General features: G+C 37.6%; 1 protein-coding gene across 3 annotated transcripts in view; it reads left to right on the top strand.

Moving 5' to 3' along the window:
* LOC150083001 (pyridoxal-dependent decarboxylase domain-containing protein 1) overlaps positions 1-18,443 on the top strand; it is a 395,987-nt gene that overhangs the window by 231,624 nt on the left and 145,920 nt on the right. For all 3 annotated transcript variants that reach the window (XM_090377732.1, XM_090377731.1, XM_090377730.1), the window contains exon 16: positions 10,740-10,798. In XM_090377732.1, coding sequence (XP_090233858.1) covers positions 10,740-10,798 — 59 coding nt within the window. The remainder of the gene's footprint in view (positions 1-10,739; positions 10,799-18,443) is intronic.

Genomic DNA, 18,443 nt, shown 5'->3' with positions numbered 1-18,443 from the left:
GACCAAGTTTTAGAAGGATTGAAGTTAACTAAATTTCCTACTTTGCCGAGTTTGAAATTGCCTAATGGTTCTCATTTGAGAAATTGGGGGGTTGGGGGGATATCCATAAAGTTGAAGTTGCTTGTGCATGGAAAGGTTTCTGAAAGTGGAAGGTGAAATGTATGTGGAGGAATCATGAGCAAAGCTGTTGATAGGATTTCAAGTCAGTGGCGGTCATTAATATACAAAAAGACCAGAAGAAAAAACTTAGCCTTGTTTGAATGCTAGCATCAGTGAAGTAAGAATACAGTGAGCCATCTACAATCATCCACACTGAGCAAAATGGATCATGGATTGTGGTATGGTGTATGGTCTTAAAATTTGCCATATAGTTGAGTATCTGTGTATGAGACAGTTTTGTCTCTGGTATTTCTGTGTTACAATTTGGCGGCTGTGACAATTTGGTGGCTGTGACAATTTGGTGTATCACATAGAGACCAAAAATGAAGAAAATCATTGAACTAGAAGGTTTGGGGAACCAAGAGAAATGTTGGTCACTTAAAAAGGAGAAATATAAATTAAAAAAAAAAAAAAAAAAAAAATTTTTTTTATTCATTTATTTTGTGTAAAAGTATTCAAGTTGATTCTTATATATATATACACATATGCTCTTCATAGGTCAGTTGTAAAGTTTGTATATGCCTATTATCTTTAGCATGACTATCCATCCATATTGTAACAATTTTATAATATGGAAAGACAGTCATGCTGAAGATAATAGGTGCCCATTCAACCAACACATGCTACTGTTCTAGCAGAATGAATTGGTTGAGGTCTAGGAGACAGAGAGGAAAGAGACTTTATTTTGTATGAAAGTGTCTGTTCTGACTGCTCTGTTTTCAGTAATTCTTCGGTAATTCTAGAAGAAAATCATGTGCAGAGAAAACAGGAGAAAAGAAAAGAAATATTATTAAAATAACTAAATGCACAAGGCATAATACATTAAGAGTTTTAATATCTATATAATATCGGTGTGTAGATACACCATAGACAACTCTTAAGAAACTGCAAAGTAGTTGTTGCAGGCATCATTTGCTCTTTCTCATATTGTGCTCTGCCTTCACAACTAGTTGCCATGATATTGCACTACCTCGAATAAGTAACGCTTCACTAATAGAGAAGACTATTGTTACTTATTCTCAGTGAGTACCACCACCCAGACATGTTTCAAGGTTATTGGCCTATCATCAGATATTAAAACTCTTAATGTATTATGCCGTGTGCATTTAGTTATTTTAAATATTGTCATATACACCTTTTGGCATCTCTCATATTGTGTGATTATCTTCACAACTGGGTCGTCGTGTCTGCAATACCAGGGTACCTGGCCACCCACTGATGATAGGCCAATAGCCTTGAAACATGTCTGGGTGGTGGTACTCACTGAGAATAAGTAACAATAGTCTTCTCTATTAGTGAAGCGTTACTTATTCGAGGTAGTGCAATATCATGGCAACTCCTCGTGAAGACAGAGCACAATATGAGAAAGAGCAAATGATGCCTACAACAACTACTTTGTAGTTTCTTAAGAGTTGTCTATGGTGTATCTACACACTGATATTATATAGTATTATTAAAAGAAAGTATTATTAATATGATTAATGTTCATGAGTTAAATTTATAATTAATATGGATAGCCTATGCAATATGCATGAAAAAAAAATGAAATAAAATAATTGCTAGATTTCTTTGGTCAAATTTTAATAAAATGTGGGAATGATGAATAAATCATTCTAAAAAGCCAGATGTAAAATTTCATTATCCATATAATGAATTATCACTTGTGTTCAAACATACAAAGAAATAACTTCTGGTTTATAAAGTATTTAAGGGCAAAGGCCTCATTCTACTTCATAGCATGAGGCCTTTGCACTTTATAGTCTATATCGCTATGCACCATCAGGCATCTCTCATATTGTGAAGTTATACTTCATAACTGGGTTGCACTTTTGCAACACCAGGGTACCTGCCCACACCGAAGAGAAGCCAACAAGCTTTGAAACGGTGCCGTCTGGGTGGTGGTATCCGCTGAGAATAAATAACAATAGTCTTCTCCACTGTTGAAGTGTTATTTATTTGAGGTAGTACAATACCATGGCAACTCATTGTGAAGGCAGTCACAAAACGATGCTAATTTAATTAATTAATTTAACTACTTTGGTAGATAGCTATGTTAAAATGATGCAGTTGCACTAACCTACATATTGTAACTTCTAGTTTTTTATTAGTCACTTTTAATGAAATTCAAAATGGCTCAACATCTCTTTCTAAAATATCCAAATATAAAATTGCATCAAAATCCATCCACTGACAATTGAGATATTACATGTGGACATTTATTATTTGTGTTAATGCTTATCCTAGGCTACTGGGCTTTTGCCCATATGCAACTAGTTCTCAGCTGTGAGTGTATCTTTAACCTGTTCAAGGCTAGTATGTTAGTCATATTATACAACTCAAAATCAACACAACTCAGTGACAGTAAAGACAGGAACAACCTTTGGCCTCGCTATGGCGATGGTGTTTCTACCCCCACTACAAATTTCTGCCCCCACTACGAGAAGGTAGGTCGCCCTATCTAGAAAAATCATTATCGACACCCAAAGGCATCTTTGACATATTTAGTCAACTCAACCCAAATCAGATCTTAAACATAACTCCCCTAAAGTAGCCTGGGTAAGAGCATGCATCCCTTTCTCCAGCCTTGCTCAGAGATCCATATAATTGGGACAATCCAACATGATGTGGAGACCAGTTTCTGGCTCTCCACAAGAGCAAAGGTCTGAGGTTGCCAGTCCCAACTGAAGCAACCTTGACTTCAGGCCATGTCCAGTCAGGACACAGCAGGGTGCCAGGCCAAACCGGAGCCAAGGCATTCACAGGCTCACAGTATAAACGGAGAGTATAAAGGTGAACAATTGTTGACCTTTGTCAGAAGTGGTCCATCGGTTCTGCCATATGAGCTCAAGCTCATCATATATCCTCCTCCGCTCCGCTGTTATATTCCATGCATCATCCGTTGGGCACAATCGGACGTCAATCAGGGACTCCTCCTCTTCAAGCCATACCTCAAATAGGCTCTGGCTACCAGCAAACCTGCCTGAATCTTTCCCACCAATACACAAAGCGCATTGGTGAAAACAGTCGTGCATGCTCTGAATTTCTTGGTTATGCAAAGAAATGCAGAGAGGGATCCGATGGACATGAGAGTTCTGTACCCTCCCTCCCCAAGCTCCAGCCACATATGTCAGAATTGGGACAAAGATGTTATCATAAAGGAGGTGGAGGGCTCCCACCTTAATTTTTTTTTTTTTTGGTAGGTGTTGGCTCATAGGCTTCTGTGGCCATAATGCACCTCCCAAGGTTTTTGCAGTACTTTGATCCAAGCCCGAGGCGGGAATCGAACCTGCGACCTTTGGGTTTCCAGGTAGGCACTTTACCCACCCGGCTAGCCCAGTCGGCTACGCCCTCCCACCTTAATGCCCCAATCCATGCGGGTGACACGCTGAAGCCTGGCATATGTCCACTTCACTCTCTCCTGCAAGTACCCAGCATGCACCAGGCACGTCAGCCTCTCTTCAAGGCACACCCCTAAGTACATCACCTTGTGGACAACTCGAAGAGAGAAGTCCCCAGAACGACAAATGGGGGGGGGGCATATCCAGCTGAGGCATCCCTTCAGCAGCAGAGCTCTGTGTGCATTAATTTGCATTATAACATACTTGGGCACCTCCGTAGCCAGGTGGGCAGGAGCAGCAGTGTGTAGCACACGCTTCTTGATTAGACCGGGGTTCGAGCCCGTAACCACCAAATACGGAGGATGCGGAAAGGTCAGGGAAAGACCACCACATAACCCCGGAGCAATATGGCCTTAGTTGCTAATGCTCCTAAAAACCAAATAACAAGCTGTACAATTCCTTAGTCTCAGAGCTATTTGGAATCTCCCTTTTTCGATCTTCTGTTGCTTAAAATCTCCTTACTCATTCTCTCTCATTCATCTGCTGCTGCCATCGTTCTCCTACATCCATTAATCACTTGGAACTCTTTGACTTCCTTTCTTTGCAACTCGACTTTCTCCAGCCCAGCTTTTCTAACATTGAAGTAATTTTCCTTGGAGACTTTAACGTTAATAATTCCAGCTGGCTTCTGTTTTCTAGTCATACAGACCAGACTGGTTGAGATGCTGGGGCTTCTGCACTTACTAACGATTGTTCATTTAACTACCAGAATACCATACAATCCTAACCACATGCTCAATACTCTTAATATTTTTCTCACGAATGACCCTTGGTACCAAGTCAAGGTGGATGGTTTTCTAGGCACCTCAGATTGCAACTTGGCAATGATCTTTTCTTCAGTGGAGTCCCTCTCCCATGGCTATGCTCATCTTTATGTTTTTTGGCATTTCATATTTCAAGAATATGAAATGGGATAATCTGTTGGATTATTGTTTTAAATATGTTGATGTTAGTGAAATTATTCTTGTAGAGATGAAATCCTTTATTTCATACTCCATCTTAAAATTGCATCCTTTCTCTAAACCTTGGTTTTCTAAGTATTCTAAGACTGTTCAAGATGAGAGAGTTGTCTTTTGTAATTGGCTCTTCAAAATCTCCAGGTTTATTTTCTGTTTACACTGAAGTTTGAAACTATTGTAAAGCGGTTATTAATCAGTCCAAACTAGATTTTGAACAGGCTGTTAAGAGTAGAAAACTTGCTTCTTCTTGTCTAAACATTAGTGGAGCATTGTGGTTTCTTGGGAGAGCTATTGGCTATAACTTTTGCCTGTGTGTACTTCCATCTCTGTTAAATCTTAATGATTCTATTGCATCCTTAGCTAAAAATAAAGCCTACTTACTAGCATCCTACCTTTCTTCTAACTCTTGTATTGACAATCTTGGAAAAACCATCTACCATTCCTACATTCCACTCAGTGCCTCCTACAGTGTTCCACCAAATTATGTTAGAAAAATTTTGAGCAATCCTGATGCCTAGAAAGCTCCAGGTCATAATGGTATTTCTGCGCTTGTTCTCAAAACCTGTATTCCTAAGCTTCTGTTCTGTATGACTTTGTTATTCAACTGTTGTTTTTTTTTTTTTTTTTGTTCTATTTGGAAAATCTATGGATAAATTCAGTGGAAAGGATTGGTGAAAATGAAGTGGCCACTTCATTTATAAGGCTTTTGATTGTGTTTGATACAAAGGTCTTCTTAACAAGCTTCCATCTTAGAGACTACTGACTGTTTTTTTAGCAATTGGGTATCCAGTTTTCTCTCTGACCACCCTCTGCAAGTAATGGTAGAGGCTCTGTCTTCTAACTTCTTCACTGGTGAATAGAAAGTTCATTTCTTTCTCCTACTTTTTTCCTCTTATATATTAACGAAAAAGGAAATCTTGTTCATAGTTTTGTAGATGATTGTAGTACATTGCATTCCACCTTCCAGTTTGGGGAACATTCCCTGCACAAACAGCTTCAACCTCTTGAATATCCATCTTGCCAATAAGTGTTCATTCCTTAAATGCTGCTCTAGATAAATCTCTAATGGGGCAAAAATGATTTAGTTAATTTCAAATCTTCTAAAACTCACTCCTGCTTCTAATCTCTCTCTCTCTCTCTCTCTCTCTCTGTTAGCATAAGCACATCAAATATTGCTCCCTCCACATCTAAAAAACTTTTCTTTTTTCACTCTTGGTAATACTTTTCTTCTACCTGCTCCCTACAAATCTCAAGTCTCTCCTACCACAGAATATTGTTCCCACATCGGGATGGTGCCCCTAAAACATCTCTCAGGCTTCTAGATTCCATTCAAAAAAGGACAGTCAGTTTGATGACTTGTCTCTTCCATCTCTTTTAGTCTCTTAAGTCTCTCTCTCATTGATGTTCTGTTTCTTCTGAGTGATTTTTCTATAGATACTTTCATTGATGCTCTTCTTCTGAATCTGCTTGTGTAATTTCTCCTTTCTCTTTCAAACCATTCTGAACAAGTGCCCAAGCAGGCAACATCCATTCATTGTTCAACTTCAAACCCACAGAACCAACTTGTTTTCTTCATTATTTATTCTTTCGACTTCAGCTTTCAGTAGCAACCTTCCTTTCTTCACGTGTATTTTCGGTCTACAAAAATTTCAGTCTACAGAAATTCAAGTCTAATGGCAACAGGTATCTTCTTCTGTCTTCCCAACATTCAATCCACATGTGGTATCAAGCACTATATGTTCTAATAACTTTTGTGTTTGGGTTTTTCTTTTACAAAAAAAAAAAAAAAAAAAAAGAATCGTGCAGTGAAATCATTCACCAAATTATTGCACACAGCAAATTGTTCACACACTGTATTCTCCTTGACCCAGAGAAAATTAGCAATCCATAAGATGGGTGTTTGTTTAGAAGACATTTATGCCAAATGTGATCAAAAGATTCAGAAATATCAAGAGCAACTGCATGTGTTTCTCGAAACTTTTTCCTTTGAATTTGTCCCAAGATGTGTAACATAAGCCAATATATCACCAGTGGATCAACATTGAAAGAATCCATTTTGGTGATCATTGGCCAGATAGGAGGTTAATGAATTTCTTCATTAATTTAAAAAGGATGGAGTTAAGTGCAGTGAGGATAATTGGAAGGGATGAATTTGTCATCCTCTTTGCAAGCTGACAGGATATGAGAAAGTTTCCATGCTGAACGAAACACAGTAGTGGAATAAAGAAGTATTAAAAAACAACATAGAACAGGAGTGAGCACAAGTTTTGAAAGGGTAGAGAGGACAGGACAGAAGGGGTAGAAAGGTTATGCCCTTAGTTAATAAGCATATTAAATCTAAGAAAGTGCTTCCAGTCAACATTGGTGATCAATGCAATATTGAGTCAGTTTAGTGTGATATTAGCAATGGGAAAACAAAATCGAGAGTAGGAGTGTGTTATAGGCCTAATGACCGTGATGAGTATATGTAGCTATAAAGCTATAAAGAGAAATAGTGGGCTAGTAAATCTTAATGTCTTATAACGGAGGATTTTAACTTTCCAGATGTTGAGCAGAATTTGTGTGCTGATCACTCACACACTAGCAAGCCTTTTGTAGATTCCTGGATTACTGTTTTCTACAGAAGCATGTTAGAGAAGAAAAAGAGGGAGCAATACTCTTGATATGGTTATCAGCAATGATTCTTCATACATTAAGAATCTGCAGGTAAAAGACCCGCTGGTTGGCAGCTATTAGAGTCTACTAATGTGGAATTGAATTAAATTCTATGCAGTGAGATCACCTTTTGACATTACCTACAGCAAATTCTAAATGGAAGCATTCAGGGAAACAATCATAGAAGCTACTGGGCTTTTCATACTAAAAGGATTACTGTTCAAGGCTTAGACCTAAATGGAAGTCAGATGAAGTATTGAGACATGTGGCAGAGAAGAAAAGTGCATGGGATGCATATAATATATTAGATGATACAGAACCTTGTGGTATATATAAATTAGTCTAATTTCCGCACATCTATTCTACATCTGTCCTTTCTTAATTTGAATTTATGCACCGTTAGGTTCATAATCTGAACAAGTGGAAGGATCCCATCAGAATTCAGCGGGCTCAACCCTTCAAGGCCTTATACACTTCAATCAGATCACCACGCAGGTGGCTAGTCTCCAGCCACTGCAATTTGCAGCCTCTCTTGGTAAGAGATCACTTCATTCCCCTCACCAATCTTGTTGCCCTTCTCTGTACACGCTCAAGCAAGTCTACATCCTTCCTAAAATGAGGCCTCCAGACCTGTACACAGTACTCAAGGCATGGCCTGACCATTGCCTTATACAGAGGGACAATCACCTCCTTTTCCCTGCTAGCCAAATTCCTATATATCATTGACAAAACCCCATGACCTGCCCTGGCAGCCTTCCTGCATTGCTCAGAAAACTTCATATCTGACTGCACAATTACTCCCAGGTCTTTTTCATTTTCTACCACCTTAAGTGTAGTACTACACAGTTGGTACATTTCTCTGGGATTACTTCTACCCCTATGCAGTACTTTGCATTTGTCAAGGTTAAACTTCAGTTGCCACTTCTTAGCCCATCTGCCCAAATTATCTAGATCCTGTTGCAGTAGCACACTGCCATTAATGTCATCTACCCTTCAACCTTATCAACCCTGCCAACCTTTGTATCATCTGCAAACTTCGACATTAAGCCTGATATACCTTCATCAATATCATTGTCATAAATATACAAAACAACAGTGGACCCAACACCAAACCCTGTGAGACTCCACTAATAACATTAGTCCACGAAGAGCAGCACCCATTGATTACCACCTTCTGTCTTCTCCCACTTAACCATCCTTTTATCCATTGTAGCAACTTACCCTTAATACCATTCTGCTCCAATTTATACAATACTCTCCCATGGGCAACAGTGTCAAAAGCTCTCCTGAAATCCAAATATATGATATCAAAATTATTTTTTGCATCCAGTTCCTTTGTAACCATTTGTGGAGGGATCTAAGTCTTCATCTAATTCAATTGTGTTCTATCTACCTGTTCTTGAATGTGTGTGTGTGCCTTTTATGTTGTACTTTTAATTGGTAGCATGTAATCTGCCATTTGACTTCTGGAATTAATCATTACCTTTGTTCCATTCATTAATCTTGTTGCCCTTCTCTATACTCGTTCCAGCAGCTCTACATCCTTCTTGAAATGAGGCTTTGAGACCTGTATACAGTACTCAATGTGTGGCCTGACTTGCCCTTATACAAGGGAATAATCACCTCCTTATCCCTGCTAGAAAAATTTCTGTATATCCTTGACAAGACACTATGAGCTACTCTTGCAGCCCCGTCTGCACTGCTCAGAGAACTTCATATCTGCCACGTGTAGTACCACAGAGTTGATACATTTCTCTGGGGTTGCTGTTTCCCGTATGTAGTACTTTACATTTGTCAATGTTAAACTTCATTTATTACCTCTCAGCCCATCTGCTCAACCTTTGCAGATCCTGTTGCAGCAGCATAGTGTCAGTAGTGTCCTTAACAAACCTAGCAACCTTTCTATCTTCTGCAAACTTGGACATTAAGCTTGATATACCATCGTCAATATCATTTATAAATATACAGGGTGATTCACTACCAGTGCGACAAACTTGCAGGAGGTGTAGGGGGCACAAAGACGAATCGGAATCACATAGCATTGCAAGGTTCGAAATGACTTCGTCATGCGGTAGAGGACGTTGAAAGGGAGGTCGCGTGAACAGCGATCCCGCTGGAAGTCAGCATTTGCGAACTGGTTCCCGAGGCAGTAGGGTGGATGAGTATTCAAACGTTGAACTGGCCGACATGCACCTCGCGTATGGAGCTGCGGACTGTAACGGGCGCGCCGCTCTGGGCTTGTACCAGGAACGTTTCCCACACAGACGTGCTCCTCATCATATGATTTTCACGCTTTTTGCACAGAAGGTTACGTGAGACTGGTTGTTTCACAAGAGGTACCATGAATCGAGAGCGAATGACGAGAACGCCAGACAATGAGGAGAATGTCCTACATCTTGCAGAAGGCAATCAGAGTACGAGTACTCGAGCGATAGGGCAACAATTGGGTATTTCCCAATCCACTGTATGGAGGATACTATCAACAAACCAAATGAGTTCATACCATCTGCAACGCGTCCAATCATTGGAGCCTGCGGATTATCCAGAGCCTCCGGAGGACTTTTGCTACTTGGTTTCTTCAACAGAAACGGTTTGCAAATGCTGACTTCCAGCGGGATTGCTGTTCACGTGACCTCCCGTTCAACGTCCTCTACCGCGTGATGAAGGCATTTCGGACCCTGCAATGCTATGTGATTCCGATTTGTCTTTGTGCCCCCTACACCTCCTGCAAGTTTGTCGCACTGGTAGTGAATCACCCTGTGTGTGTGTGTGTGTATATATATATGTATACACACAGTAAACAATAATGGACCCAACACTGAATCCTGAGGGACTCCACTAATAACATTAGTCCACGATGAGCAGTGTCCATTGATTACCACTCTCTGTCTTCTCCCCCTCAACCATCCCTTTTTCCATAGCAGCAATTTGCCTCCAGTGTCACACTGCTCCAATTTGTGCAGCAGTCTTCCATGTGCAACAGTATCAAAAGTCTTTCTAAGATCCAAATATATAATATCAAAGTTATTCCCTGCATCCAGTTCTTTTGTGACTGCATCATAGTATCCAATCAAATTGGTCAGTCAAGACTTTCCCTTAACAAAACCATGCTGTGTCCGAGCTATAACTGAAGTGCTTGTCTGAAGTTTGGCTTTGCAATGAATGGTCCTATTGCTAGCTTAGTGGTTGCATGATACTCCCTAATTTTAATTGTTTTTTTTTTTTTTTTTGTGTGATTTATCATAGCTTTGGATTTAGTACTCCTTGTGATCCTGTACTTAATGTGATCTCTTATGGTCCTGTATATAATGCATAATATGAAAGTTTAAAATGACATGATGTATAATATAAAAGTTGTGTAAGTTGTAAAAAAAACGGCTAAGTGATATTTAAAATTGGATCATTTATGGAGTTGGTATGTAATGTTCCAAAAAACACTTATGAATGTGAATGAAAAATAATTAAAGACTAGTGTTTTTAATACGCATGCTTTGCCCATTATTTTCTTAAATTATTAATTTATTTCTTTCAGATTAACATATGTTGAATTTAAATTATTTTAATTTAGTTACCAGTATGACAAAAGAAGATATTGATGACTTTTGTGCCAGTCTTCAACAACAGATGGTAAGAATTTTTTTTTTACATTTCTAACTAAACATAATTTTAAAAATGCTAAAATTCACCAGCTTTTCAGTGATATAATTCTGGAATCCTATCTAAATGAGCATTCATTTTTTGAATTAATTTGATAATGGAAAAGGATCTTAATTCTGCTTGTAAATTTTTTTCCCTCCTGACTTTCAAATTTTATATTTATTCATACTCAATAACATTCAAAAAATAGACCCATAACCATACAGTTATCATTAGAATTAGTAGAGGCATACGATACAAGAAAGCATGCTTAAGCAGCATCAGCCAAAAAAAAAAAAACCCTCCCATTTCACCCCTCATTCATTCCAAATGCCTGTCCAGCTCAGCCTTAAGTTTATTTAGGCTATCAACTTCCACAACAAGAGATGGAAATCTGTTACACCAATCAACTACCCGCTGGCTAAAGGCATATTTCCACACATCTATTCTACAATTGTCTTTCCTTAATTTGAATCTATGCCCTTTCAGGTTCTTAATCTGAGCAAGAGGCAGAATCCCATCAGCATACAGCTTGATCAACTCATTCAAGGCCTTATACAATATCAATCAGATCACCTTGCAGGTGCCTACTCTCCACTCACTGCAATTTGCAGAACTTAAGCCTTTCTTAATAAGAGCATCCCTTTATTCCCCTCACCAATCATATTGCCCTTCTTTGTGCTGATTCTAGCAACTCTACATCCTTCCTAAAATGAGGCCTCCAAACCTGTACACAGTACTCAAGGTATGGCCTGACCATTGCCTTATACAATGGGATAATCAGTTCCCTGTCCCTGCTAAAAAAATTCTTATATATCATTGACAAGGCTCCATGAAATGCCCTGGCAGCCTGTCTGCATTGCTCAGCGAACTTCATATCTGACTGCACAATTACTCCCAGGTCTTCTTCACTTTCCACTTCCTTGAGTGTAGTACCACACCGTTGGTACGTTTTTCTTGGGTTATTGCTACCCATATGCAGTACTTTGCATTTGTCAATGTTAAACTTCAGTTGCCACTTCTCAGCCCATTTGCCCAACTTATCTGGATCCACTTGGAGAGCATACTGTCTTTACTGTCGTTAACTATCCTACTAACCTTTGGATCATCTGCAGACGGTGACATTAAGACTGATATACCTTCATCAATATCATTGATGAAAACAACAATGGGCCCAGCACTAAACCCTGGGGAACTCTACTAATAACATTCATCCACGAAGAGTAGTGTTCATTGATTACCGCTCTCTGTCGTCTCCTACCGAACCATCCCTTTATCAATTGTAGAAACTTACCCTTAATGCCATACCTCTCCAATTTGTACAGCAGTGTTCCATGTGCAACAGTATCAAAAGCTTTCCTGAAATCCAAGTACAATCAGTCCTCATATAACACGTGTTTACACTACACAAATTCGATCATAGACGATTTATAAATAGGGGAACAATGTCGCATATAACACAAATATAATTGCTTATGCACGATTCGCCTTTGTGTTTACAAGAAATGGTAGTCAAACGGGGCAGAATCACCCCAACTGAACACAATACAGTACGAATGAAGAGAAGATTCTGAAAATTTGTTTTTATGATTTCTTGGAAGGGGGAAACACATTTAACATAATAAAGTAAAAATCCACAGAATTCCAGCTATCGGTATTATTGCAAATGTAATTAGATCGGCTTTTACTACCCATTTATAACAGACTCCACTAGCAGGAACCACCAATAAACTGGAAACCGTAAATTGTTTTTATTATATGGTAGTCACCTCCAGAAATTTGCTTTAGTAAAACATAAGCATGTAATATGTGAGAATAGTGTGTTTCCGCCTTCCTTTACTGCATTGTTTATTCAGTTTGTACACGGGCGCTGAGTCGTTTATTCAGTTACTACTTGTTCGCTGTGCATTTATATATATCAAGCTTGCCTCCTCATTTTTGTTCATTTTATAATTGTGCTCTATTCTAAAAAAAATGAGTAAAATACTTGAAAAAAGTGTGAAAAGGAAGCGTTCTGGTGAAAATACTTCAGAGAGAAAAAGAAAAGCAATATTGATAGAAGAAAAATATAAAATTGTAAAATGCTTTGACCGAAATGAAAGAACATGCGATATTGTGCTTGCTACAGGCCTAAATGAGGGAATGCTGAGAACAATTAGAAAGAATGCAGAAAAAATAAAAGCAACTTTCATAGCAGGAACAACAGAAAGTGTAACAAAATCAGTTAGATCAAGACACAAAGAACTGGAAGAGATGGAACGTCTTTTATCTGTTTGGATAGAAGATCAAACAAAGAATAGATCAGGAACAAGTTTGTTTACGTTAAAAGCAAAGGCATTGGCAATATTTGAAGACCTCAGAAATAAAGCTGAAAACCCTCAAGAAGTGCCTTCCTTTACTGCCACTAGTGGTTGGTTTCAATAATTTCAGGAAACGTCACGCTTTCCATAATGTGAAATTATCGGGTGAAGCTGCGAGTGCAGATGAAGCAGCAGCAAAGGCATTTCCACCGATAGTGAAAAAACTAATTGAGGAAGAGGGCTATACACTGGACCAAATTTTCAACTTTGATGAAACCGGACTGTATTGGAAAAAAATGCCATCACGAACATATATCTCAAGAGAGGAAGCACGAGCTCCTGGTTTCAAGGCTGCTAAGGATAGGTTGACCGTTATGTTAGGAGCAAATACAAGTGGCGACTTGAAACTGAAGCTGTTGTGTATCATGCAGCCAATCCATGAGCTTTAGAAGGGATCGCAAGGACTACCCTGGGTATTTACTTTAGGAACAGCAGAAGAGAGTGGATGACAGGGCAGATCTTCACTGACCTTCTACTACATGTGTTTGAGGATGTGTTTCGAAGCTACTGCAAAAATAAAAATTTGGATTTTAAGATTTTAATTATTTTGGACAATGCACCAAGTCACCCTCCAACCCTTGCTGAACTGTCACCGAACATCAGAATCCTGTTTTTACCACCTAATACAACATCTCTTATTCAGCCACTTGACCAAGGAGTAATTGCTGCTTTTAAGCAGTATTAAAGACGCACATTTAAGATGCTGATAGCAGAAACAGATGGCGAAAATGCACCAACAGTTAAAGACTTCTGGAAGCGATTCAACATAAAGAATGCAATTTACATAATTGTGGAGGCTTGGAACAAAGTGACAAAAGAATGCTTACATGGTGTTTGGCGCCCTCTTTTACCAGATTTTATTCGTGATTTTAAAGGCTTTGATCTTGTAAACGAGCATCCTAAATTAAAAGCACATTGTGTTGCCCTCGCAAAGCAGGTTGGCTTTGAGGAATTGGAGGAAGATGATTTAGAAGAGTTGCTTCAGTCTCATGAAGAAGGACTTTCAACTGAAGAACTGCAACAACTTGTTGCTGGAGGGCAGGTGGAAGATGAGAAAGACGACGAAGTTGAATGCCTGAATGCCACCATAAAACCGCTTTTTACTTTAGAGTTATCTTAAGTTTTAAATTCATTTGAGAAAAGTATGCAATGGCTAGCAACAATTATAATGCAGTACGCAATGCAACAATTATAATGCAGAAAGAAGCAGAAGAGCACTTCATACAATTCGGTCTACTTTGGAGCCATATAAGCAGCTGCTTTGTGAAAGAAGGAAGATTGCAAAACAACAAACTAGATGTCTTTTTTATGACAACACCCAAGAAAGAGACAAAATGAGCCACAGCCCTCTAGTTCTGGTGTGACCACGTTTCATCCAAAGTCCTCATCGGCATCTCCTCCACCTCCCAGTTCCAATAATGATGACAACCTGCCACCACTTTCCCCATAATTCTGCTGCTTCAACCCTTTCTCAAGCCCTTTCCCTCAAGCTGTCTTCATTTACTTTTAAGGTAAGAATCTAAATTTAAATTATTAATTTTACATTTTTCAACTGTGTAAGTATTTTATTACGATTATTTGTGTTTGGTAATGTTTTGGTTACAAATGTATGTCCAATCTTGGGTGGTCGACACCTAATACTATTTTTTCCATAGGGCCTGTTGTTTATATTGCATGATTTTGCATTGCACGAGGGTTTCTAGGAACACAACTATCGTGTTATACGAGGACTGACTGTATATGTTGTAAAAATTATTTTTTGCATTCAGTTCCTTTGTGACCATATCATAGTATGCAATCAAATTGGTCAGACAAGACCTCCCTTTAACAAACCCATGCTGTGTGTTAATGATTACTGCAGTCTTGTCTAGATGATCCTGCAATGCTTCTTTAACCAGTGACTCCATTATTTTCCCCGGAACACAAATTAAACTAACAGGTCTATAGTTCATCATTAAAGTTTCTTGTAGTCGGTCGTCGCAAGAAACTTTGATGATGTAATGCAACCCGACGCACAAGGCCTGTTTTCTAAGGTCTATAGTTACTTGTTACCTTTTGAACCCCCCCCCCCCCTTTGTGAATTGATGATACATTTGCACACCTCCAGTCCATGGGGACCTCCCCTGAGTCCAAGGAAGCTCTCATAATTATGGCTAAGGGTTTGCTTACTTTATTTGCTACCTCCTTTAATATAACTGGATAGATCCCATCCACACCAGATGCCTTCGTTATGTTTAACTTCAACAATTTCTCCTCCACTTTGCTCTCAGTTATTACAAAATCACTTAGAGCCCTCTCAGAGTTTGATAAACTTCTGGCATATGTCTCCTTGAATAACTCCTCATGTGTGAATGTAGATGCAAAATACTGTTTATCAACTACCTAAGCATGATCATCAATAGTCAACCCATCTGTGTTAAGTGGTCCAATCTGATTCATCCCTTTACTTCTAGAATTTACATAAGTAAAGAACGCTCTGCTGTTTTTCTTTGCATTCTTTGTCAAATATTTCTGTTAATCTGCCTTTGCCTGCCTAACATCCGTTGTGACTTGATTACAGACTATTTTACATCTGCGTCACCTGATAATTTATATGCAACCCTTACATTTTTCTTCTCTGCTGTTATAGATATACTTTTGACAATGATTCCTAAAAGTTAGATTACAATAATAAAATCCACGATATCGAGTAAAATATGAAGTCTGTCTAATGTATTCTAAGACTCTAAGATAGAGGTATTTTAAAATCAACAGTTATCACTACTTATTGACTAATGTCTGTGAGTGATAAGATTAAATAAGGTGCTGGTCTCTTAAAAATAGCTACACCTGGTCTCATGGAGGGGGATTGTGTCACCTGCATATCTACAATTACAAATCTTCAAATATTTGTATTCTGCTCCACAAAACCATAAATTAAAAATTGGATGCGTTGTGTTGTGCACTAGATGTATTAATACTTATATATATATATATATATATATTTTGCTTCTCAGGAAGCAAAATCTTTTGCAATTTTTTCATTAAATTAATTTTTTACTTAATTTTTAATTGTTAAATTGATTTTTAATTGTGTTAAATTGTTTTTTAATTGTGTTAAATTGATTTTTAATTATTTTTTACTGTAATGTAACTTTTTCGATTTTTTAATTGTTTTCGTTTTAATTTCTGGAGAGTATTATATGGAAGTTCTCCTTATCATATTGAGGTAAACTCTCTTATTCTTTTACAAATATTGATATCAACATAGAATGTATTGAGCATTCGAGCTCTGGTTCAGACTATCTTGTGAAATATAGAATAAACTTGAAAATTGAAATGCTCAAGTTTCCACAAGGTTCTGCTCCTTAATCCACTTTTTTTCCTGTTGTATTTTAATAACAATCTTATTAATTTGAAATTCTATGCACAAACAGCTACAACTCTGCAAATATACATAGCTTCTTCCCTAAATTGTGATCTCAAAGTAATTCTTCAGTGGGGAAAGAAAAATCTAGTTACTTCAGTCTTTTAAAACCCAGTTTTGCCTTGTTTATTGTAATAGAAGTCTTCCGCTCCCATTCTCATCTTTAGCAACTGATTTCTAGAAAAAAATTCCATCTCTCCCTTTTTTTTTTTTTTTGATACATTTCTTTTAATACTCTGCATTGAATAGGTTTTTTATACCCTAATTCGTACTTTTCTTTTTAATGGTGTACAAATCTCAAAATATGCTCTCCACACAATTTTTTTTTTTTTTTTTTTTTTTTTGTAATGGGATGATCACCCTAAAATCTCTCTTAAACTTCTCTACCATACAAGAAGAAAATCAGGTTAAATCACTCATCCTTCATTTAAAAAATCCCTCTATACTTTCTATCACATACATATTCAGTTTTCATCTTTTTGTTCAAAACCAGTCCCAACTTAAGTGTCATCTGACTCTGTTGTGCGTGAGAACTGTGGTTCATTTTTTAACTATCTATCATATTTTGTCTGAATGTCTGCATTTTAGAAAAGAATATATTTTATATCCTTTGCTGCTTTTAATCAACTGACAGCCTTATACTCTCAGTGAGATACTATTGTGTCAGATATTTTTAACTACTTAAAATCATTTAAAATATCTTAATTCTTATATATTTAATACTTTTACTACTTATGTTTATTATGTTTATACATTACATATCTGTATATACCTTTGGACATATTGAACCAATTTTCATATGCCACTGAAACATTGTCTTCTTTTTTTATCTTTTATTGTTCTTATGCACTGGTTTTGCATTACAGCCTCGGTTGCTGATGTGCCAATAGAGCCCAACCCAAACCAAAACTCATGAATCAGCTAGTCAGTATCCATTCATAGTTCACCTCTAAACTCACCAAATTAACCTTTTCTTTTCCATGTTTATCCTATTTGACTTCTTCTGAGTTAGTTCTGTTCTTTAGAACAACTTTAGTTTTTATGTACAGGCAGTTCCCGCTTTATGAGTTTTTGCCCTGGGTTTATGAGTTTTTTTTTTTTCAAGTATCAACAAAATCGAAAATATGAACATTAATTGCAAAAAATGAATGTTAAACATTCATAAATACTGCATTCCAAACCACATGAATAGCTATACAATACAGCGCATCCCGCTTTTTGATATTAATCCATTCCAGAGACACCATCGTATCATGAAAATATCATAATGTGAACCCAATAACACATTGTTTTTTGGTGATTCATTCCACGACCTCGGAAGTTGAAATTTTCGTTATATAACTCTCTAAAAGGTAGTTTTTATAGTGTAAATTGTATTAATTACCAATTCAAATCATTAAATTCCACTACACTTTCATCATTACCATATGCTCTGTTATAAGAACCAGTTTTGAACGGCTTTGTGATATTTTTATAAAGCATGTTTCTTGGAGCTCACGACCATAAAACAATAAAAACAATTTGCACTTTCTGGTTTATTGAGCTCTTTTGTTACTGCAAGCAGTTTTAAACTGGTAATAAACTCAATGTTATTGCATTTGCAAAAATAACGATAGCTGGAATTGTATGTATTTTTACGTTATTGTGGTGAAACGTGTTTTTGCTTTACTGAAATTTTCAATCGTATAAAAAACATAAATAAATTTTCAGAATCTTCTCTTCAGCCATTTTCAATCCACTGCAGGATGAAGGCCTCTCCAGCAACTTTCCAGTTCCTTCTGTTTTGAGCACTGGCCATCCATTTACTACCCACAAACTCATGAATTTCATCTATCCATCTCCGCCTTTGTCTTCCAGGTTTTCTTCTAGC

Source organism: Mastigoproctus giganteus, chromosome 7, assembly GCF_048544385.1.
Source record: "Mastigoproctus giganteus isolate SK-2022 chromosome 7, ASM4854438v1, whole genome shotgun sequence".
NCBI classification, from domain to species: Eukaryota; Metazoa; Arthropoda; class Arachnida; order Uropygi; family Thelyphonidae; genus Mastigoproctus; species Mastigoproctus giganteus.
This window is presented reverse-complemented; position numbering and strand designations above follow the sequence as displayed.